The 23,135-nt window shown below is 47.4% G+C and overlaps 1 protein-coding gene across 1 annotated transcript in view; it reads left to right on the plus strand.

The window, feature by feature from the left end:
• Positions 1–22,901, plus strand: part of LOC138998588 (protein Daple-like) — a 53,248-nt gene extending 30,347 nt beyond the window's left edge. Inside the window, exons 3-10 of the mRNA XM_070400732.1 lie at positions 2,011–2,122; positions 9,608–9,737; positions 13,035–13,168; positions 13,617–13,754; positions 14,340–14,533; positions 19,119–19,235; positions 21,438–21,624; positions 22,773–22,901. Coding sequence (XP_070256833.1) covers positions 2,011–2,122; positions 9,608–9,737; positions 13,035–13,168; positions 13,617–13,754; positions 14,340–14,533; positions 19,119–19,235; positions 21,438–21,624; positions 22,773–22,901 — 1,141 coding nt within the window. The remainder of the gene's footprint in view (positions 1–2,010; positions 2,123–9,607; positions 9,738–13,034; positions 13,169–13,616; positions 13,755–14,339; positions 14,534–19,118; positions 19,236–21,437; positions 21,625–22,772) is intronic.
• Positions 22,902–23,135: the final 234 nt, after the last annotated feature.

Here is a 23,135-nt window from a genome sequence, read left to right on the forward strand (position 1 = left end):
CTCATGTATTCAAAAGTTATTTACTGAGGAAGGCCATTTGGCTTGGGGCTCAGGTGTCAGCACACCTGGACTACCAGCTCAGCCAGTGGACAGCCCTGTACCTGAGTCTTCCAAACCTCAGTTTCCCCTTCTAGAAGGCAGGGCTGAGCATGGCTCCTACCTTGTTTTCTTTTCTGAAGATCAGAGTAGGGGAGGACAGGGAAGCCCCAGGATGTGTGAAGAGCAGGAAAAGGGTTTGTGTGGGGCCCACAGAGGAGCAGGGCAGAGGCCATTGCAAGAATTTGGGCTTTTATCCTAAAGGCACCAGAGGGTTCTGAGTGGGAAAATGGCAAAGGAAGTTTTCATGCTAATGGTCCCTTTGGCTACAACGTAGAAGACGGAGTTGGTCAGGCAGGAAGATGGAGCCAGTGGGGGGAGGATTAGCTCAGTTGCAGTGGGTGTGGCAGTGAGGACTGACTAGGTGGGTGAGGGGTGTGAGGGAAGGCCAGGGTCAGCCCATGTTCTCAGCTTGGGCCTTGGGTGGACAGCAGTACATGCAGAAGACCCACACTCAAAAGGGAAGATGGGCTCTTTTCTGAAATCCCGAAATGTTCACTGTTAGGAGGTGTGTTCTGAGCCCTCTGAGGAGGTCCTGAGGCTCTGCGGTGGGAAGCCTCAGGGTTGAAGCACTGACATTCAGACCTTTGGGAAGAAGAGCGGTTGAGGGTAGGAAGAGCAGGAGAAAGGTCATGGGAACCAGGCTGGAGTGTTCCAGAGTACAAGTTTCCCCATATTGAATGCACAGAGGCCAGGTTTAAAACAGAGAATTCAACCCAGCTTAGTAGTGGAGAGTCTACTGCTGAACCAGGAAGTGATGGTCTGATTCCCAGTCAGGGCATATACCTGGATTCTGGGCTCCACCCCCAGTGTGGGGCATGCAGGAGGCAGCTGAGCAATGATTCTCTCATAATTGATGCTTCCGTCTCTCCTTTTTCAATCCTCTCTGAAATCAATAATATATATATATATATATATATATATATATATATATATATCCTCACTGGAGGATATTTTTCCATTGTTTTTTTTAGAGAAAGTGCAAGAGAGATGGAAAGACAGAGGGAAATATCAATGTGAGGAAAACACATCAATTGGTTGCCTCCTGTACACACCCTAAACCAAGGCCTGGGCCAGGGTGGAATCTGCAACTGAGGTATGCGCCCTTGAGCAGAATCAAACTCAGGACCCTTTGGTCCAGAGGCCAAAGCTCTATCCACTGAGTCAAACCAGCTATCTCAGTAAAAATATGTTTTTAAAAATAAATCAATTTTAAAAGCACAGAAGTTAGCAGAGGCAGAAAATACTCTCCTGGTTGCCTACGGGTGGTGGGTTGCGGGGAATTTTGGTGTGGCTGTTAAATTGTATTTGGAACTGCTTTTTGGTGAGCGCTGAAAATGATGTAAAATTATGGACATGGATGCACAACCCTTAATATACTCAGTGTGTATTTTGAATGGGTGAGTTTGATGGTATGTGAACTATATCAATAAAAAGTCAGCATTTGAAGAAATAGCAACATGGGATATCTGGGAGTTCTCTGTACTGTTCCTACAGCCTTTCTCTCAGTATGACACTATTTCCAGGTTAAAAGTTAAAAGAGTGAACATCCCAGGAGTCGGGAAGGATTGGCAACTCTTGTGGAGAGCAGGGGTGATCCAGAGCACAGGGTCAGGAGGGAGGAGCGCAAGTGAGGGCATCAGTGGAAACAGTTGGGGGTGAGAGAACAGGAGAGGAAAACCCAGAGATTTGTGGGTAGTGGTCAAGTTCCCAGTGGAGCTCTGGTGCAAGTTCAGTGCTGGATTGATGTTAAAAGGCAGCAGAAGCTGGAGAGGGATTGGTCTGCCTGAGACCATCAGGTTTATTAGCAGTGATGGCCACCAGCAGAGTTGGTTTATTTCTTCCCAAGTTGAAGGTCAGTTGTACAGACAATTTGAAATGATGGCTTTCTCTTTTGTGTGTTTATATTTTTAGGATTCGCTTTTTGCTGGAAAAGATGTTAGTACTGAAGGACAATGGCATGCAGAGGGTTCTGGGCTATGACCCTGAGCCTGTAGAGAAACTGAGGAAATTGCAAAGAGCTTTGGTGAGTCACTTTTACTCATAAGTGCTTTGAGTTCCCTGTGGACGTGAACCCATAGTGGAAGTCTGGGAGGTAGTTGGAGCTGTGAGTCAGGTGACCGGCCTGGTCAGCAAGAGTTCTGAGGGATTGAGTGGCAACTGTGTTTCTGTGGTGAGACCCTGTGATTGGACTGTGTGCAGTGAGTCCCCGTTAGTTTAGCATCCTCCACCCTTACCTTGTGGTGCTGGACTGGGCTGTACAGCAGAATCATCCTAGAACTTTCTGATCATTTTGGAAGAGGTCCCACAGGTGTTAGCCAGAGGTGTTAGGACCAGAGGTGTTAGCCTCGGAGGAGAGGGGGCTTGTCTGTTTATCCTTCCCAGGTTTTTTTATGTGGGGTCATAGCTGAGACCCACTGCCCTCTCTAATCAGGGTGAGTTCTCTATCCTTCCTTTATTATTTTTATTTTTTAAAAAATAATTCCATTATATACATATATATAATTGGTTTCAGAGAGAGAGAGAAACATCAATGATGAGAATTATTGATTGACTGCCTCCTGCACACCCACCCTGGGGATTGAGCCCACAACAGGGGCATGTGCCTTGACCTGGAATCAAACCATGACCATCTGGCTCATAGATCGATGCTCAACTACTGAGCCAGGTGGACCAGGCTTAGGTGCAGTAAAACTGCTTATATAAATAAAGGAATGTTATTGCTGGTTTAGTTTACTCCAAGGTATTCTTTGAAAATATTGGGAAATTTGGCAAGAATTTAAACTAAAATTTAAAAATTAACTTCTAAGACCTAGTGGAACTCATTTTGTCTTTAAATACTGTCCTGAGGATATGCTTACTCATTAGAGAGAGAGAGGGAGAGAGAGCGGGGGAGGAGAGAGAAATGTTGATGTTAGAGAAAAGTATCAATTGGTTGCCTCTCATAGGCACTCCCATTGGGAACTGAACACCCAACCTAGGTATGAAACCTGACTGGGAATTGAACCCAGAGCCTTTCAGTGTGTAGAGCGGTGCTCCAACCAACTGAGTGACACTGGCCAGGTCATGGAACCAAGTTTTAGGATAGAAAACCTTGGATTACTCCTTAAATTTCTGCATATCTGAGGTCCAAAATACATCTAAGTCAATGGAACACCTTGATGACTTTGAGTGGATTAAATGAGATAAAATGTCTGCAACATGCTCATCACTGTGCTAAGCTGGCACTCACTCTATTGTGGTTTCAGTCGGCCTCATCCTGTTTTCTGTGTCATTGTTATGAATTTTCCTTAAAACAGCTCTAGGTTCATAAATTTTGCATCATTTCTCTGAAACGTTGACCCTGAATATTGGGAGCAGAGAGTGAAAAATTTTAGCATCCAGTTACTATCTCATTAACATAAATTCAACAGTTATTGAAATCTTGATTGGCATAATGATAAAAGAAGTAATTTTCAATATATCAAGATTCTTTCAATTATAAGTAATTTGCTGTGTTCTCAGGTCAGATCACGACATCTATAAATTTGTTTCCAGTTTAGATCACAGTTCGTTTGACATCATTTTAAATCTCATCATGCCTCCCACAAATGAAGCATGTTAGTTAAGTTTATGGGATAGACTTTACAAGAGGAATTGATTGAGGTAGTCATGAATAAAACAGATTTAGGTGTGATTTCTTTTCATTTTTGTACTTTTGTTAGGGGCAGGAATAGAATACTGGGGACTAGCTATAATAAGAAGAAATATTAATCTGGCTCTGTTAATTGTGATTGTTACGTTCTGATCAGAGAAAGCACATTCTAATCTGTTTGAGAGTTGTACGCCCTGGAGCATGGTAGCTGACATGGGAATCCAGCCATCCTCCTTTCCCCAGAACAGCCTAGATTAACAACCTGGTTGCCTTTAAGCTGGTCCCTGAGGCACCAGCCCCTTATGAACCCCCAACCCGCATTGCCTGTAACCTGTAACCACTGTACCTTGCCTACTTCCCCATGCGTGTAATTTCTACTTTCCCATGGAGTCTGTATCATTCTACCCAAGAGAAGCAGCTGACTTATGGGGTGAGTAGAGCAGATGTTTGTGGATGACCTGCTGCTCTCCCATTCTGCCCACATTAATGGAATAAACACCATATATGAGTCAACCCAGTCTCTGCTACATTCGTTCAAGTATTAACCAGCAGCCTGGGCCCGTCAGGTTGTCTGGTTATAGCAGTTAGTGAAGCTAGGTAATTAACAGAAATGATAATCAATACTCCCCCATCATAAGTCCAAAGATTTCATCTACTTAAAACAATTTACATTTATTTTAAATTAAGAATGAATTTTTAATTAACAACAAGTAAAATCATTACTAGTTTAGAAATAATTAAAACGCTATTAGCTCATTTATTTATGGCCTAAATGTTTTTTTACAATTAAATTTTTATTATTCAGATTATCACAGTTGTTCCTCTCCCCCGCCCATAGCTCCCCTCCACCTATTCCCACCCCATCCTCTGCCCTTATCCCTGCCACTCACTGTCCTCATCCATAGGTGTACAATTTTTTCCAGTCTCTTCCCACACCCCCACACCCCTTTCCCCCCTGAGTAGTCAGTCCACTCCCTTTCTATGCCCCTGATTCTATTATGTTCACCAGTTTATTCTGTTCATCAGATTGTTTATTTGCTTGATTTTTAGATTCACTTGTTGATAGATATGTATTTGTTGTTCATAATTTGTATCTTTACCTTTTTCTTCTTCTTCCTCTTCTTAAAGGATACCTTTCAGCATGTCATATAATACTGGTTTGGTGGTGATGAACTCCTTTAACTTTTTCTTACCTGTGAAGCTCTTTATCTGACCTTCAATTCTGAATGATAGCTTTGATGGGTAAAGTAATCCAAGTTGTAGGTTCTTGCTATTCATCACTTTGAATATTTCTTGCCACTCCCTTCTGCCCTGCATAGTTTCTGTTGAGAAATCAGCTGACAGTCATATGGGTACTCACTTGTAGTTAACTGATTGTTTTTCTCTTGCTGCTTTTAAGATTTTCTCTTTGTATTTTGCTCTTGGCCTTTTAATTATGATGTGTCTTGGTGTGGTCCTCTTTGGATCCCTTTTGTTTTGGGTTCTGTGCGCTTCCTGGACTTGGAAGTCTATTTCTTTCACCAGGTAGGGGACGTTTTCTGTCATGATTTCTTGAAATAGGTTTTCAATATCTTTCTCTCTCTCTTCTTCTGGCACCCCCATAATTCGGATGTTAGTACCCTTGAAGTTGTCCTAGGGGCTCCTTATACTATCTACATATTTTTGGATTCTTTTCTTCTTTTTGTGTTTCTGGCTGGGTGATTTTTGCTTCTTCATATTTCAAATCTTTGACTTGATTCTTGTGATCCTCTAGTCTGCTGTTGGAACTCCGCATAATATCCTTTATTTCAGTCAGTGTATGCTTAATTTCTAGTTGGTCCTTTTTCATAACCTCGAGGGTCTCACTAAATTTATCAGCGGTCTCACTAGATTTCTTGAGGGTCTCACTAAATTTATCGGTGGTTTCTAGAAAGTTCTTGAAAAACATTGAAAGTGTGATTTTTGAACTATATATCCCGTAGTTTGCTTTCCTCCATTTCTGTAATTTGTTACTTGTTTCTTTGTCTCCTCATTTTTTATGCTTGATTGTGTTGATAGAGTAACTTTCTGTGTTAGGTGTCCTATAGGGACCAGTGGCTCAGCCTCCCCAATTACCTGAGGTGGACACTCTTGGTATACCCCTTTGTGGGCTTTGTGCACAGTCTTGTTGTAGTTAAGTCTTGATTGTTGCAGGTATCACTGGGAGGAATTGACCTCCAGGCCATTTGGCCGTGAGAATCAGCTGTGTCTGCAGTGGGAGAACTTCTGAGCTGGAGACACTCTTCTGGGGAAAGACTTGCTTCAGTGGACTTTGGTGCTCACTGAGTCTGCCCCCTGAATGTGTCCCTTATGGATCTGAGTAGTTGTAATCTGTATGTTCCCACTCTGACCCCTGGGGACACTGGCTTTTGGATCTCTAAGGTGCTGCTAATTTAGCCTCTGCCTGAGGCTACACAGCAGGAGCTAAGGAGAGATTCCTCTTCTTTGTTTGTGGTTTGGATGTGCCCAGATGAGGCCCAGCTGTGAAGCAATGCAAGCTGCCGTGGGGCCTTGGACCTTCTTTTTGAAGTTCTGGGTATCTCTGATTCAGCTGCAGTTTGTTGGGTAATGTTCAGATTTCAAAGCGCCAGACCTTTCATATGCAAAGCCTCTGTGCACAGCTTGGGTATGGTGGGGTCTCAGGGGATCAACATGGCGGAGCAAGCAGCTATGGCTTCTCCCCAGTCCCACCCTAAGAAGCCCGCATCCCATGGTCCCTTTAATCACTGCAAGCACCTCTAAGAGAAAGCCACCCTCGAGTTCTGCCTGATTCCAGACAGTCCAGTTTTTCCCCGTATGAGGCTGGGTCCCCAAAGATACACCTGGACCTGGAGTTCAGAGCAGACCAGAGCTTGAGACTCCCTCCCGATTGAAAAAGACAACCGTGTCCTCAGCTGCCAGCCCTCTCCATGTACGCCACTCCTCAGTTGCCAGCCCTTTTGACCTGCGCCTCCGTACCTCTGCACTTTACTTCCACACCTCCTGTGAGTCTCAGTGCTTGTCTCTTTCCTTCTAGTTGTAGAATTTCCACTCAGCCAGCCTTCCTGTAGTTCTGCATGATGTCCGTTTTGTCTTTTAGTTGTATTTTTAAAGTGGTTGTGTGAGGCAGCAATTACCAGTGTTTACCTATGCCACCATTTTGGTTTCCCCAGCCAGCCTAAACGTTTAAATTCTGTTCAGAGGATACCTGCATATTTGCTCTCTAAATGTCTTTCTTGCAGGTGCTAATTTAAGACTCCTTTCACAGAAATCTATGTACAATATCTTTTTGTTAAAATAATTTCCAATCAGGCTGTTGTGGCTCAGTGATTGAGCGTTAAACAATGAACCAGGAAATCACTGTTCCATACCCGATCAGGCACATGTCCAGGTTGGGGGCTTGATCCCCATTATGGGGCATGCAGGAGGCAGCCTATCAATGATTGTCTGTCATCATTGATGTTTCTATACCTCCCTCCTTCTTCTTTTCCCTCTGAACTTAATAAAAATATATATTTTAAAATTAAGTAAATAAAGTATTTTCCAAACACACAGCTTTACTTTGTTCATTTTTCTTATAAACTACACATTAGTGAATCATTTGTGAAATTGTTTCTTAGGAAGTTGGCTGGGAGCTGAGCTCTCTAGATAAGACTCCACAAAATAAAATGAATGTGTTGTTACCTGAAAGGAACAGATTGATTTCAATAATTCAGCTGATGGGAAAACAATAATTATTAGAAATGTGGTAGACAAAGTTAGAATGAAGTAGTTAATTTCCATTTATTATCTACTTTTTGTTTCTTTATATTTTCTTTACCCAGATAGGTTTTAAGTTTCATAGGGAGAGTGTCCTAATATTTGTGTATTTCAAAGCAGTTAACATTGGGCATGAGCTGCCTGTAGAGCAGTTTAGAATGCGGCCCATAGGGCAGTTTGAAATGGGTGGCATGGAAACAGTGGATTGTGAGGTGCAGAGTCGTTGGACGTGGAGTTGGTGGTGTGGAGTCGGTTGAGTGCAGAGTCAGTGTGTGAAGAGTCGGTGTGTGAAGAGTCGGTGGACGTAGATTCGGTGGACATAGAGTCGGTGAACTTAGAGTCGGTGAACTTAGAGTCGGTGAGAGCAGATTCGGTGAGTGCAGAGCCTCTTCATGTGTAAGAAGTGACTGTCCCTGCCTCCCGCTCAGGGCTGTTGAGGAGAGTGAATGTTTCAAGGACAGAGGGCACCTAGTTCAGGGCTCTGGATGGGCAGAGAGACAGTGCCCAGGTGAATCCATAGTCTGTGAGCAAACCCTTCCGGCTGCCAGGCTTTGATCAAAACTATGTCCACTGATGGGAGGTCCATGGCTTCCCTTCTACCAAGAATCTTGGGTTCAGGCTCCTTAGGGGAAAATGGACAGAAGATGGAAAGGCAGCAGTTACCGCCTCCTCCCAGTCATTAGAAACCCTGAATGGAGAAAACTGCCATCGAGAGAAATGGTCACATCCCTTGGATGCGTGTTCCCACACTGTGAAGGCATTCAGGGGAGACTCAGACCCCTAAGACACCTCGTGGTTCTGGGAGGGCTCTGGGGAGGGAGCAGAGATGAGGGGAAAGAGCCAAATGGCTCCCCCATGTGTGCTGGGCACTGGGACAGGAGTAAGTCCAGCAGACTCCTCCCGTGAGGGGACCTGCAAGGGACCAGCCATGGCGTCCCACACCCAACATGTGCCTGACACCCAGAGGCCCATAGTATTATTTGTTGTGTCTGAGCCCTCATTTCCAGGAAACTGCCGAGAGCTGTTGGTTTTCCAAGAGGACATGTGGAAACTGTTCAGATAGGAACTGTGTGTTGAATAAAAGCTTGCCCGAATAGCTATTTATTTCCAGCCCCAGATCAGTGGAGTGACAGTGGAATTGAGAGGCCTAGACTCAGCACTTAAACCCTGGACAGACTCTTAGCCCACCCCTTCCTTGTGATGGAAATGGGCTCAGCGAAATCTCATGCCTATCAGTAGCTGTACATGTCAGACCCTCTTGTACCACATGTACAACAGATTGGGGCACTGTTAGGTTTATGTGGTGCCCTTCTCTGACTTTCTGCTACTGGTTTGTTGCTTTTGCCGACATAGTGACCTGCTGATGGTGAAGAGTTTCTTATTAAGCTCAGTGGCTTGACTGGACTGGGCAACATTTAAGGTCTTCAAAACAGACCAGGCCTGCCTGGCCAGGGCTGATGCCCAGGTTGGAGGAACCTTACCCAGGGATTGCCTGTGAGAGACAGCCGATCAATGATTCTCTCTCATCGTTCATGTTTCTATCTCTCCCTCTTCCTTCCTCTCTGTGATATATATATATATATATTTAAAATACATTTTATTTATTTATAATATGTGTGTGTGTGTGTGAGTGAATGTTTAAAAAAACCTCAAAACCAGATAGGGCCTGACTGCTGTGTTGCTTTTCTGTAAGGATGGATGTAGGTGGGTGACTATTGCAAAAAGGGTCTCTACTAGTGTTTAACATGTGGGTTGCGCTGTGATTTGGAAGTCCCTAAAACCTTTCCAAGACATGTTACACCTGCTAAGGAGCCGCAGAACTGCCCATCATCATATTCCTTGCTTTAAAGCCCAGTGCTGTACGCCCCTTTGTTCAGACACCACTGAGAGACATTGGGTGTCTTCATCACCTAGGCCACTGGGTCAGCATGTGTGTTAGTGGCTGTAGGTCTCCCAGCTGGGCTCTGTGTTGGAGTAACTTCTGTGCAGCTGTGTTTTTGGATTTGAGAAGGTGTATGGAGGCCCTTCATTCTGGGGGAATGAGGATAGATGCATGGGGGTGGGGCCTGTCCAGAGGGTGCCCCGGGGTACATCCTCACCCCACCCCTCTTCCTGCACTAGGATCTTGGACACATTCCCCAGCGGTTTCTTGAGGAGCTGTTGGGGGACAGCATGGCCCTCGAGGCTGAACGGGTGCAGAGGATGAACCAGCCTGCCCACCTGAGCTGGGAGATGGAGCAGCTGTCAGAAGGTAGGTAGCAGCCCCTGGTGCCTGGGAGTCAGCCTGGATGTAGCTTCCTCATCCAGGGAGCTGAGCTCTTAGATCTGAATCTCATGAGTCAGCTCATCCTCACCCCAAGGGAATAAGATTTTATTTAAAAGCCATTTGGAACTGTGTCATTGCAATTCTCCCCAAGGAGAACATGAAGGGTCTGGCAGCCTTGACGTGAGGACATGAATTACAAAGTAACCGATTTCTCAGCTCCCATGTGGACAGTCCCAGGAGCTTCCAGATGACAGCATGCTGGCACCCTTAGGATGTCTTAGATCTGTCTGTGGGGGATTAAAAGCTCTGGATGGCAGGAGACTTCCCCAGTGGTTACTAACCTCCAGTCTACCTGACCCTGGGCATGATTTCCTCCATTCATTTCATAATTGGGCAGATGGGTGCAGTCTGTACTCTGTCCCCCCTGGGCAGGGGTTGCTACATGTTGGCTTTTCAGGGGAGCCAGGCCTCTTCCCATCCCTCTTGTGTTTGCCCCCTCACAGCCCAAGAGGAGGTGTGGCATTGGCCAGGGGAAAGTGGTCTGGGGGCAGGCAGTGCACCAAGCAAACAAGTAGCCAATTCCTGTGCTGAAGAACATCACATGTGCACCTGAGGTTGCAGGTGAAGGTGTGCTTAGATCTCTGCAGAGCTCAGGAGGGCCTTGGGCGTGTTGGGGCGGGGGAAAGGTGCTGCTTTTCCAATATTGATCAACATTCCTAAGCATCATGGAGAGACTGTTGAAAGAACCTGGATATTCCTTCTCTTCAAGGGTTCCCATCAGTTCCAAACCTAAAATCAGTTCATTGAACTGTGAATCTGTGTGAGAAGCCAGTTTTGTTTTTTTTTCTGGGGTTTGTTATCTCGGCACTCCTGGGACCAAGTGTGGGCCAAACGGGATCCCTGTTCTAGGACTTTCTAGGACTTCAGGTTCCTGGGGAGGACCACTGCCAAGTGCTCAGGTTCATGGGGAGGACCACTGCCCCCTGGTGGAAGGCAGGAGTGGGGCCGGCTGGCAGGGATCTCTCAGACCTCATGTTTCTCTTAGAGACCAGGGAGGTTGGTGGGTTGGGAAGTCTCCCTGATTCAGGCCCTCTGTGTAGTTTGTGAACCCTTTGAGGTCAGTGCCCTTGAGTACTTCTTGGTGTTCACACTTCAGTTACTTAACTAGCAGGAGCCTTACCAGTGGGGAGTAACTCTAGTACAACTGACATTCATAAACAAAGTGTGAATGTACTTTTGCGAGGATGGTGTGGTGGCATCTTGAGTCAGAAAGGCCTGGCTTCAAGTTCTGGCTCCTCCAACTGTTAGCCAGGTGACCTCTTTTGAACCTCAGTTTTCATAGCTGCAAAATGGGGTAATGAAGCTGCCTCATAGGATTGCTATGTGTACCTCCTGAGAGGAGACAGTGAAGCCTCACGCTGTGCCTGGCCACCAGGGCACCAATAAAGATGGCTGGCCTCAACACCCTTGTTGAATTAAAAGACCCCCTTTGATCTGCTTCTTGGGGTGTATGTGAACACAGTACGCAGTAGACAACCATTGTTTTTTCCCCATAAAATGCTGTGTCAACATAAGAGCCTCTGAGGGGCTGGCCTTTAGGGGAGAAGAAATGAGGCTGGTCATCAGCTCCACTGCAGCACTTGGCGATTCTTCACAATCATTTCCCAGGAGCACAGAGGCACAGGGTGAGGCACTGAGTGAGTCAGGAGGTGGGCTGGGTGAGTTGCAGGACAGTGGAGATGCATCTAATGGCACAAAACTATACACTGAAAAATAGTTAAAATGGTGAACCCAGTGTTGTACATTTATTTCACCCCAATCTTCATAACATGCATTTTTATAGATTTCAGAGAGGAAGGCAGAAGGAGAGAGAGAGAGAAATATCAAAGATGAAAGAGAATTATTGATTGGCTGCCTCCTGTCTGCCCCATGGAAGGCATGGAGCATACAAACTGGGCATATACCCTGACCTGAAATCGAACCATTACCGCATGGTTCATAGGTTGGCACTCTATCGCTAATCCACACTGACTGGGCTCATCCCGATTCATAAAACTGTTATTTTTAAAGCGAATGCTGAAACGGTGCCATTGAATGAGCACAGGTTGTGACTTAGTGGAGTATTCTGCTGTTAGTGTCATTGGTAGCCTTGTAAGGATGAAGCCCTTGGCGTGCTTCCATGTGTTGACAGCATGTGTGTTTGTCTGTGGAGTGCGCTGAGCTGGAGTTGGGCCACGAAGGTTCATCTGCACCACTGCTGAGTTGACTGCTGCTTGGGGTCTTCAGTCTGTTCTGGCTTCTTGGGTCTGTGCTGCTCTCCTTGGTGGGAGCTGATCACATCCACCTTCATGTGCTGGGGTGAAAGCCGGCGTCCACTCTAGGTCCTTCCATCCCCGAGGGGGTGAATAGGAAGCAGATGGGGTGCAGTCAAAGGAGCAGAGCAGTGTCAGTAGGGTCCCGGGTTTGAGGATGTGGCCCTGGAGGGACAGGTGAGGGAGCACCCTGACCCCTCACACATTCATTTACCTAAAATCACGTACCTGTGTGTGGCAGAAAGGGGCTGAGAACTCCCGTTCTTCCCAGGTCTGTGCTCCTCTTTCTGTTCTGTGTTCAAGCTGTGTAAAAGCAAAGGAGGAAATCTGCCTTCTTCTGTCCTTACCTTATGTTTTGATCTCGCTTAGACTTTTTCAAGCCATTTAGATGTACTGTCTAATTATTTTTTCAATGCAATTGTAAAAGTACAAAATGAAATCTCAATCTGAAGGCCCTGCCCAGGGATGGTAAGTACTGGGCATACTTGCCTCAGAGCCTCTACCACCTACAGACGTACTGGTCAATTATCACAGCCCCTATACCCTGAGCTGAGCCACCCAGACCCCCATCACCCTGAGGGCTGGCACAGAAAACTCCATATCTTTGCCATCTCTGTTACTCTCTGAAATCCATGACTTGATGGCCAGGTTAGAACTTGGTAAATAGCGGTTCCAGCAGTTGTACCAAGTTGAGGTTTTGCATTGGCCTCTCCACCATCACATTCTTTCTTTTTAAGCTCTGGGTTGCTTCCTTACCAAGCCCCAGCTGAGCCAGCAGAGGGGCCATAATGGCCTGAGGAACACTCAGGTGCCTACAGCAACAGCAGCCTGTGAAAAATTGAGGGGACCCAGCCAACCGTCCCAGGTCCCTCCAACCTAGGGCCCAGGGTGGTGGTTGTCTTGGGGCCGGGGGCAGAGAGTGGAAGCCCAGGCCATGCAATGTGGGCTCTGACTCAACTTTACTCTTTAGCCTCCAACCGTATCCTAGAAAACCAGACCCTCCAGGGCATGGTCCAGGAGATGCAGGGTGCCTCCGTGGCCCGGCAGGACAGCAGCCTGAGGTGCACGGAGCTTCAGGAGGAGAACCAGCAGCTCCAGAAGCAGGTATCGGTGGGTGGTGTACAGAACATACGTGCAAGCAGGTGGTTAGGTGGTGCACCCAGGTGTTGGTGTGGATGTGAAACTGGGAGAAATGCAGAATGCAGGGCAGCCCCAGTTATGGTAGCGGGACACGAGTCCTCATGGAACAGAGTCCGAGGCAGCATGACATGTCGGTGCAGCAGAGTGAGTGGACACTATGGACGTGTCTGTGCCCCATTGCCTTCATCTTCATCTGTGAAATTGGGTTAATGATGTGCCCCCTGTAGGTGTTTTGAGGATCATATGAGTTAGCGAAGGTAAATGGTCTGAGCACATAGTGTTTACTGAAAGGAAAGCAGCGCCCTGTTAGAAAGCACAGGGCGGGCCTGAGAGGGAAGCAGTCATGGAAGCCACGCACATGTGTATAGGACGACGGATAGACCGCTTCATGGCTGGGTCTTTGTCTCTGCAGAAGGAACAGTTGGAGATGGAACTCCTGAAGGAGAAGAACAGCAGCCAGGAGTGGGAGACCCTCACTGAGGAGCTCGTTAAAGCCCTAGAGCAGCTGCTCAATGAAGTTGACACCCTGAAGGTGGACAGAGCCATTCAGGTAAGCACCCCCAGAGCTTGTGCCTCCCCTGGTGCCCCTGCCTACAATGGGGAGTGTCCAGGATCACAGCCCTGTCCTGGTCATTGATAAGTGATTCCTGGGTGAACAGTTTCCTCGCTCAGCTGCAGCTCAGAGAAGCAATCCTCAGCCACAGCAGCAGGATGGGGACAGGTATCTCTGCCCAGGAACACTGGCCATCTTGTTTTTTATTGACAGGACTTGGGGGAGAAGACAGGTGGTGCTTCTGGCTTTGGTGCCTGGAGGCCAGGGATGCTACTCCATGTCCTGCAGCCCCCAGGACAGCCCCGCAGGACAAAGAATGATCCTGCTCCATTGTCCAAGGTCACCCTGAGAACCCTGGCAAACCTCCAGCGTGGATTTGCCTGGCACTACCACAAGTCCCAGGGAAGGCATCCCAGCACTGGGGCAGCGGCTCATTGATTTTACCCAGGGACGAGGCTTCCCCCTCTGCCAGCCTTGGCAGTGGCTGTTGTACCTCCCCAAGAAGTGGGCAGGAAGGTTCATCCTTGAGAAAAAGCCTGTTAAATTGTTCTATGAGGTAAGAGGTTTCACTCTGTGAAACAGACTTTCACAGGGGCTGGGTCTTTCGATCTGCAGAAAGAAAAGTGGGAGATGCTACTCCACAAAGAAAAAGAAAAGACCCAGAAGATGGAGACCATCAATAAAGTACAGTACCAGGCCCTCCTGGATGAACACAGCCGCTACAAGACCCTGCTGCATCGTTCCCTAGAAATAGAGAGCAAGGCGTTCAGGCGTAGGTGGGTGCCGTCAACTGTCAGGGTGACTAGCGAGCTCTCCAGGCTCCTGTCCCCCTTTGCTCTGGTCCCTCATAGTTCCTCTGGATCTGCTGCTTCACAGGGAAGAGAAGTGAATGGAACTCCCCCCTATGCAATGTGGGGTGGGTCCAGCTGGAGGCTGAGGGGCAGGGGGGTCCCCCAGGAGAGGATGGTGTGCCCACCTGATCCCGGCTCAGGGAAACGATGTGTCAGCATTGGGGTCACTGCTCCCCTGGGGTTCCTGCCCCCTCTTCCTCTTCTCTCCCAACCAAGAACAAGGAGGGGGCGCTCACCACAGCTTCCGATGTACAGGGATGTGCCTCACCAGCTTCCAGGCCTCTTCTCTTTCAAAGTCTCAAAGTCTGGGCTTCTCTGTGTGTTTTTTTAACTTTTAAATTTGGAAACTTTTGAATATATGGGAATGTGCAGAATTGTATAGTGTGATTCCCAGGTACTCATCCACGACATCAGTACTTCGATACTGTGCCCATCTCATGTCATCTTTACCTCTGACTCTCCACCTCCATACTCCTTTTTTTAAGGTAAAATTGATGTCCATTGACATGCACAAATCTCAACTTTGAGCTTCTGCCAGATCAGGGCTTTGTGTGCGTGCAGTCAACCAACGTCGCAGAGCTCCTGCTCCAGCAGATCCCAGATTGCTCCGGGGCCTGGGGCAGGTGCAGTGGTATACAGAGCTTGTGGGAGGTCTGATGTGCACAGGATACCAAGTGAGGAGAGAGGGGGAGAGATATGGCTAAAGAGAGCCTCTCCCACACTTGGGGCAGCACAGGAGAGAGCTGTTGTCCACTTCCTATGCTTGTGAGACACCCCTGCTCACAGCATTTCCTTTGAATCCTCTTCAAAAACACTGAGCAAACGTGGGGTCTTCAGTAGTGTAAGCAGCTGAGGTGCAGGGAGTTTCTATCACAGGGAGCCTGCTGAGGGTGCCTGCTGCTGCCGTGAGTGTGGGGGCCATGACATTCATTTATTCACTAACCCAGTGCTTCCTGTAGACTCCACAGGGCTTTCCACCCCCTTTATCCTCCAAGTGCTCCATCCTCTGGGGGGTGCCAAGACATCTGCTCCTACCAGACTCTGTTCCTTCCAGCCAGAATGAGCATCTTCTGCATTTTGGCATCCCCCTCTCTGCCTCCTCCTGCACCCATCCCAAACTCCCGTGATGCTTAGTGAGCTTCTGTGGGGCATGTGGTGCTAGCCCTGTGGGAATGCTCCTAGCTGAGTAATGAGGGGAGACTTGTGTAGTGCCCACCCCTCACCAGTTGCCTTCAAGCCCGATGATGTGGTTATAACAGTGTCATTATATTCTTTTTTCCCTCTTTTTTTATTATTAAATCTTTATTGTTCAGATTATTGCATTTCTTCCTCCTCCCCCCCATAACTGCCCTCCACCTAGTATCCAACCCACCCTCCACCCTCACTCCCCACCCACTGTCCTCATTCATAGATGCGCAATTTTTGTCTAGTTTTTTACCGCATCCCCCACACCATTTCCCCCCAAGAATAGTCAGTCCATTCCCTTTCTATGCCCCTGATTCTATTATAATCACCCCTTCATTCTGTTCATCAGGTGATTTATTCACTTGATTTTTAGATTCACTTGTTGATATATGTGTATTTGTTGTTCATAATTTGTATGTTTACCTTTTTCTTCTTCTTCCTCTTCTTAAAGGATACCTTTCAGCATTTCATATAATACTGGTTTGGTGGTGATGAACTCCTTTAGCTTTTTCTTACCTGTGAAGCTCTTTATCTGACCTTCAATTCTGAATGATAGCTTTGATGGGTAAAGTAATCCAAGTTGTAGGTTCTTGCTATTCATCACTTTGAATATTTCTTGCCACTCCCTTCTGGCCTGCAAAGTTTCTGTTGAGAAATCAGCTGACAGTTGTATGGGTACTCCCTTGTAGGTAACTGACTTTCTTTCTCTTTCTGCTTTTCAGAGTCTCTCTTTGTATTTTGCTCTTGGCATTTTAATTATGATGTGTCTTGGAGTGGTCCTCTTTGGATTCCTTTTGTTTAGGGTTCTATGCGCTTCCTGGACTTGGAAGTCTATTTCTTTCACCAGGTAGGGGAAGTTTTCTGTCATGATTTCTTCAAATAGGTTTTCAATATCTTGCTCTCTCTCTTCCTCTGGCACCCCTATAATTCGGATGTTGGTATGCTTGAAGCTGTCCTAGAGGCTCCTTACACCACCTTCTTATTTTTGGATTCTTTTTTCATTTTGCTTTTCCAGTTGGGTGTTTTTTACTTCTTCATATTTCAAATCTTTGACTTGATTCTTGTGATCCTGTGGTCTGCTGTTGAGAGTCGGTACAATATTCTTTATTTCAGTCAGTGTATGCTTAATTTCTAGTTGGTCCTGTATCACAACATCGAGGGTCTTGCTAGATTTCTTGAGGATCTCACTACATTTATAGGCATTCTCACCAGTCTTTTCGAGGGTCTTACTAAATTTATCGGCGGCTTCTAGACAGTTCTTGAAAAACCTTAAAAGTGTGGTTTTGAACTCTAAAGCCGGCAGTTTGCTTTCCTCCATTTCTGCTATTTGTGTCCTGTTTCTTTGTCTCCGCATTTTTTATGCTTCCTTGTGTTGATAAAGTGGTTTCCTGTGCTAAGTGTCCTCTAGGGCCCAGTGCAGCCATGGGCAAACTACGGTCTGAGGGCTGGATATGGCCCGTTTGAAATGAATAAAACTAAAAAAAAAAAAAAAAAGACCATACCCTTTTATGTAATGATATTTACGTTGAATTTATATTAGTTCACATGAACACTCCATCCATGCTTTTGTTCCAGCCCTCCGGTCCAGTTTAAGAACCCATTGTGGTCCTGGAGTCAAAAAGTTTGCCCACCCCTGGCCCAGTGGTTCAGCCTCCCCAATTACTTGAGGAGGACACTCTTGGTGCACACCCTTGTGGTCTTTGTGCACTGTCTTATTGTAGTTAAGCCTTGATTGTTGTAGGTAACACTGGGAGGGATTGGCCTCCAGGCCAATTGGCTGTGAGAATCAGCTGTGTCTGCAGTGGGAGAACTTCTGTTCTGAAGCTCTAGGGAGGTGCTAATCTAGCCTCTGCCTGAGGCTATCCAGCAAATGCCTCTGTGCAAGGCTTGGGCGGGGCAGGTCCCAGGGCATCAACTGGGTGGGCAGTGCGAACAGTTATGGCTGCTCTCAGTCCTGCCTTCAGATTCCCTGATTCTCAGTGTCCCAGCAATTGCTGCAAGTACCAACGAGAGAAAGCTGCCCTCGAGTTCTGACCAATGCCAGACAGTCCCACTTCTCCCGTATGAGTCTTGGTCCCCAGAGACTCCCTAGGAACTGGAGCTCAGAGCCTGAGACTCCCTCTCGATTGAGAAAGACAACTGTGCCCTCAGCTGCCAGCCCGCTCCACGTGCACCTCTTTACCTTAGTATTTTACTTCCACACCTCCTCTGAGTCTCGGTATGCTTTTCTCTTTCCTCTAGTTGTAGAATTTCCACTAAGCCAGCCTTCCTGTGGTTCAGGGTGATGTCCGTTCCGTCTTTTAGTTGTATTTTTGAAGTGGTTGTGTGAGGCAGCAAACTCCAGTGTTTACCTATGCCGCCATCTTGGATATTTCCATGATATTGTTAATGTCTGCTCACATGGGGAAGGTTTGTGCAAGTGGCATCTCACTGGCTCTGAAGGAGTGTTTCATTGTCATTCTACTGGTAGCTCCTTGCTAGATAGACCTCCTGTGTTATTAGGTAGTGTTTGCTGGTGCACAGAGAGCTGGAGCCCTTGGTCTGTCTGCAGCAGGGCTACAGGGTGGGAGGTGGAGGTGCCTGCAGCACAGGCTGGTGCGTCTGTGTTCATTTCACTTGACACCTGAGTGGGACCCTCACTCCTTCGTTCCCCAGCACATGTTTCCTGGGTATCAAGCCTCATCCCGTTGACTCAGTGGGGAGTGAGACTCTCAGTTTCTGCCCTGCAGTAGGGTGGTCACCAATGGTTGGAATGTACTTAATCCATGACCTTATAAACACTGAGACAGGAAGAAAATAAAAGCGCTGAACTGAGGGGGAGATGAGGGGGACCTGAGGGGAAGGTAAGTGCTGGACTGGAGGTGCCTGGAGGAACAGGCTGAGTGGATGTGCATGTGCCTATGTGCCAATGGACCCTGGCATTTGCGTGGTCCCCAATGGGCAGGCCTCTGGCCCCCACGCTGCCTGACTCAGCATAGGGAGGCTGTTCTGGATCTGGGCAGAGTGCGCACCAGGCCCTGGTGCGGTGGGAGGTCAGCTGTCATGTGGGTGGAATTCCCTGAATATGTGCTGGTTTCTGTGAGAAGGGTGTGAAGTTCAGAAAACAGTGTTGGTGTTCCCAGCGGGCTCATGGAGAGAGGCTGCTGAGACAGGGACGGGAAGGGACCCTGCAGACGTGTTGGGTGGGAAGAGAGACACTCAGCTCTGGGGCTGGAGGAGACTCCTGCCCATTACCGCAGCCCTAAGCTCTGCAGAGAGAAGCCGCTCACAGAGGCTGTGCATTCTCCTGTGTGTGGGTGCCTAGCGGGTTTGTTTCCCTCTTCAGGGAGCAGGACCAGCTCCAACATGAGGCAGCATTACAGGAGCTGAGGGACTTAGTGAGCACCCAAAGAGAGGCTCTGAAGCAGGCTGCCCAGGAAGAGAGGCTGCCACAGGAGGAGAGGTAACCGCCTTCACCCCCTGCAGTGGCATCTGCCAGGTTACATTCAGAACAACTCACTCAGCACCCACTGAGCTAAGCTCAAGCGAGTCTCCTGGTAATGGTATATTTTTCCCAACCCTGTCATGGTCACAGCTGGTTGGTCACAAGGGAAAGGCAAGCCAGATAGTGGCTGGGATGGAAGGATAGCAACACTGGGATGCTGCATTGTCTACATGTGGATGACCTCCCCTCTCACGTTGATGATGGTGATGATTGTATTGGGCGTGGACTCCTCCATCCTCTAATACCAGCCATCCCATGAGGGAGAGACTCTTGGTCTTTGGCATTCACGCATTGTCTACTGGTGAACTCACCTCCTCACTGAAAAGCACTTAAACCAACAAATTATAACCATGGCTTTTCATGGGACTGTCCAGATTGCAAGAGACAGGAGTCGCCTGATGGGCACATTTGCAGATGAGGTTGAAAAAGACCTTTGTCTCCTGCCTTTTTTAACTTTCACACTGCAAACCAGTGACCCTTTTATGGTCCATTGAGTGCCAAGGATTTCTATTTTCCTGCTTTTTGGTGGTGATATCATTGTTTGAAATGCCCCCCAAATGGATTGCTGAAATGCTATCTAGTGTCCCCAAGTTCAAGGCTGCACTGGGCCTTATGGGGAATAAGAGGGGTAGCACGTGAGGTTCCTTTTAGTCCAGGGTATGGTGCACTTGGCTGTGAGTATATTACAGGAGGTGTCTTGATGACTTGGTTGGTTGACAAAAATGTGGCCAAAGACTCACACGAACCGGCGGGTACATTTCCAGTATCCATTAACTGAGTGTTCGCAGTGGCTTGATAGAACTTTATACCAAAAATCATGAGAATTGACTGCACTACAGTTATCTCTTAAAACAAAACAAAACAAAACAGAACAAAACAAAAAACCACAGATGAGGGAAGAAGCTCAGAGAGATTAAATAACTTGTTCAAGTTCATGCTCCTAGGTAGCGAGCCTGTCAGGAATCAATTCCAGGTCTTGTCTCAACCCAGAGGCATGTCCATATGAAGCCTTCCTTCCCACAGCCTAGTTCTAACATGTATTGGGGGTTATAAACTCAGGTGCCCTCAGTGGCCAGGCAGGTCCAGCAGGTGGGGGAAGGAGTGTCAGTGTTAGATCAGACCCTCGTGGAGAATACACACCCCCTGAGGGCTGCCTGTGGAGAGGCAGGCCCGGGCTGCCAGGTCATTCTTTTTATAATCTTTTTTTAAAAATCCTTACAACATGATAATTTTTCCATTGACTTTTACAGAGAGTGAAAGGGAGGGAAGGAGAAGGGGAGAGGGAGAGAAACATCCATGTGAGACCATCACATCTATTGGATATCTGTAGCACACACTCAAGCTACAAGGGGGAGCAAACCGGCAACCCAGGTCTGTTCCCTTGAATGAGACTTGAACCCATGACCCTTCTGTACATGGGTCATGCTGTAACTACTGAGTCATGCCTGCCAGCACCTTTTGTTTATGCTTTCTCCCCACCACCTGAGAAGATAGATACCTGAATGTTGACCTGACACTTAAAAATTTTTAAATATTGTTGAACTAATTAATTTAAATGGAAAAATACAGATGATGTGCACCAAACAGGGCACATCTGTGTTCAAACTGAGTCCATGAGCTTCTGGTCATGTGAGCTTTCTGGTATAAATCTGCCCCCTGATACTCAATTGAGCAGTTAAGATGACGATGATGATGATTTCTGTGGATTTACATAATACTCTCCAATCTCATACGTTATTTGTCTCAGGAGAGGAAATAAGAAAGGGCTTGGAATTGGGGAGAAGTGATGGACAAAGACATATAAATTTACAGCAAAAATGTTCTGATTCCATGTATTTCAAAAGTATTTCGTCAAAGAATCCTTTGTTCCAAGTCAGCAGGTCTGCCAAAGCCTTCCATGGGAAGGATTCTCATAGGGTGCTCTGTTGAAGTGGTGTCCGAGCCTGCCTGTCCTCTCTCCCCCGGCCCACAGTGGGCAGCTGCGCTAGCATTCTAGAACCCCAATGGACACAGTTTGAAATCCACTAAGTTTGTTCCACCCTCATTTACACACGGGAAAAACAGAGGCCCAGAGAGGTTGTGGTTTTGATTAAGGTGCACACCTGGGTCAGAAGCTGGGAGTGCTCCTCAGCCCTTGGCCCTGTGGCTCTCCACCCCCAGAGTCAACTTCTGGAACCAGCTGATGATTGCAGAGCCGAAGGAGCTGCACACCCAGAGCAAAGTGATGCAAAGCTCCCCAGAGGTCCTGCAGCAGGAAGTGACGCTCTGGCAGGCCCAGTACAAAGGGGCCAAGGAGGACCTGCACAGGATGGAAATCTCGCTGAAGAAGCTGAGCAGCCAGTGTGAGGTGAGGCCTGGGCTGGTGGGGTCAGGACCCCCTGCGTGTGCCCTGAGCGACAGCCTTGGCTCAGCCAGTTCGCAATGGGTCCTCATTGGAGAGGAAGCCAGAGGCATTTGAAGGGGAAAAACCCCATGACTGGTGCGATTGAGTTAGAAAACACCTTACACCTGAGCTTTGTTTTTGAAAGGTCGGGGCGGTGCATGGAAACAGCCAAGTATTGTTTCATTTCCGAACCCTCGGCTGAGAACTTTGCTCTTTGCTCACCCATGTCCTCTCATTTAATTCTCCCAATGATTTTGTGAGCTGGGGTTCCCATTCTCATTGCTCTTAAGTTGTGGGTTGCAACCCAGTTTGTCTGATGCCAAAAGTTGAGACTTTTTTGCTACAGCAACAGGGATGATATTCTAGAGCAGAAGCAGTCCAACTTCAGTCATACATATTCATATCCAACCCCTGCTCCTGTGTGTTTTTATGTCTGTGAAACAAGAATACATTTCTAAATATGTTTTATTTCATTTTATGGATATCAGTGAGAGGAAGGGAGAGGGAGAGAGTGATGGAATCATCCATGAAGAGAGAAAATCCTTGATGGGCTGCCTCCTGCAGGCTCCCTACTGGGGATCAATGCCACAACTGGTCATGGTCCTTGACCAAGAATCGCACCAGAGACCTCTTGGTGCTGGGAGGATGCTCAACCAACTGAACCTCACCAGTGGGGCAGCTTATTAACAAGATGTTCTACATTGTTTTTCAAGATTGTGATTAAGGCCTCAGAATTTGTTGTCTATTTTGCAGTTGCAGCACATTGCAGCTCAGACCGCCTGCGTTTTCAGTGCTCAGTGGCCACAGGCGGGCTGTGGTTCCCTGATTGGACGGGACACTTGGCCATCCACATGTCATTGATTGTGTTGGTCATTCCCATTGTCGTAGATCATACCGAAATGACCACCTTTGAGCATGTGGCCTTTTTCTTCTTTTGGGAACAGATTCCCCTCAGTGGAATCACAGGGGCGCATGGTATGTGAGACATTGTTGACCTCTCTGTGACACAGGAGGTCAAAATTACCAGCAGAGGTTAGGCAGGTACCAACTAGAAGAGTCAGGGCCTGGTATCCAGGGGGTATCTGATAATGGTTTTGCATCTTCTCATGTAGGTGCTCTCTCATGAGAAGGAGAACTTCCAAGAAGAAAAAGTTAAGCTGAAGAGGAAGATTCAGACATTGGCCAGGAGGAACAGAAAGCTTCTAAAAGAGAATGAGGAAGACAAGACTCGGCGCATGTAAGGGGTGTGGGCTGACCTGTCAACAAAGGGGTCCTTCTTTCTAGTCCACGCCTAGGCCTCAAGATGCTGGGCAGAGAGCCCCCTGGTGCACTGGTGTCCCAAGGGAAGGGGACACACCACCTTCCCATTGCATCCTCCTATCATTTTCCCTGGAATGGTCCTAGAGTTCTGCAAGTAGGGGTGGTTGGCTTTTGAAAGATACTGCCCACTACCAGATGGTTCTTAATCTGCCTTT

Source organism: Myotis yumanensis, unplaced genomic scaffold (genome assembly GCF_028538775.1).
Source record: "Myotis yumanensis isolate MYYU_CA2020_CCGP unplaced genomic scaffold, mMyoYum1.0.hap1 SCAF_20, whole genome shotgun sequence".
Taxonomy (NCBI): Eukaryota; Metazoa; Chordata; class Mammalia; order Chiroptera; family Vespertilionidae; genus Myotis; species Myotis yumanensis.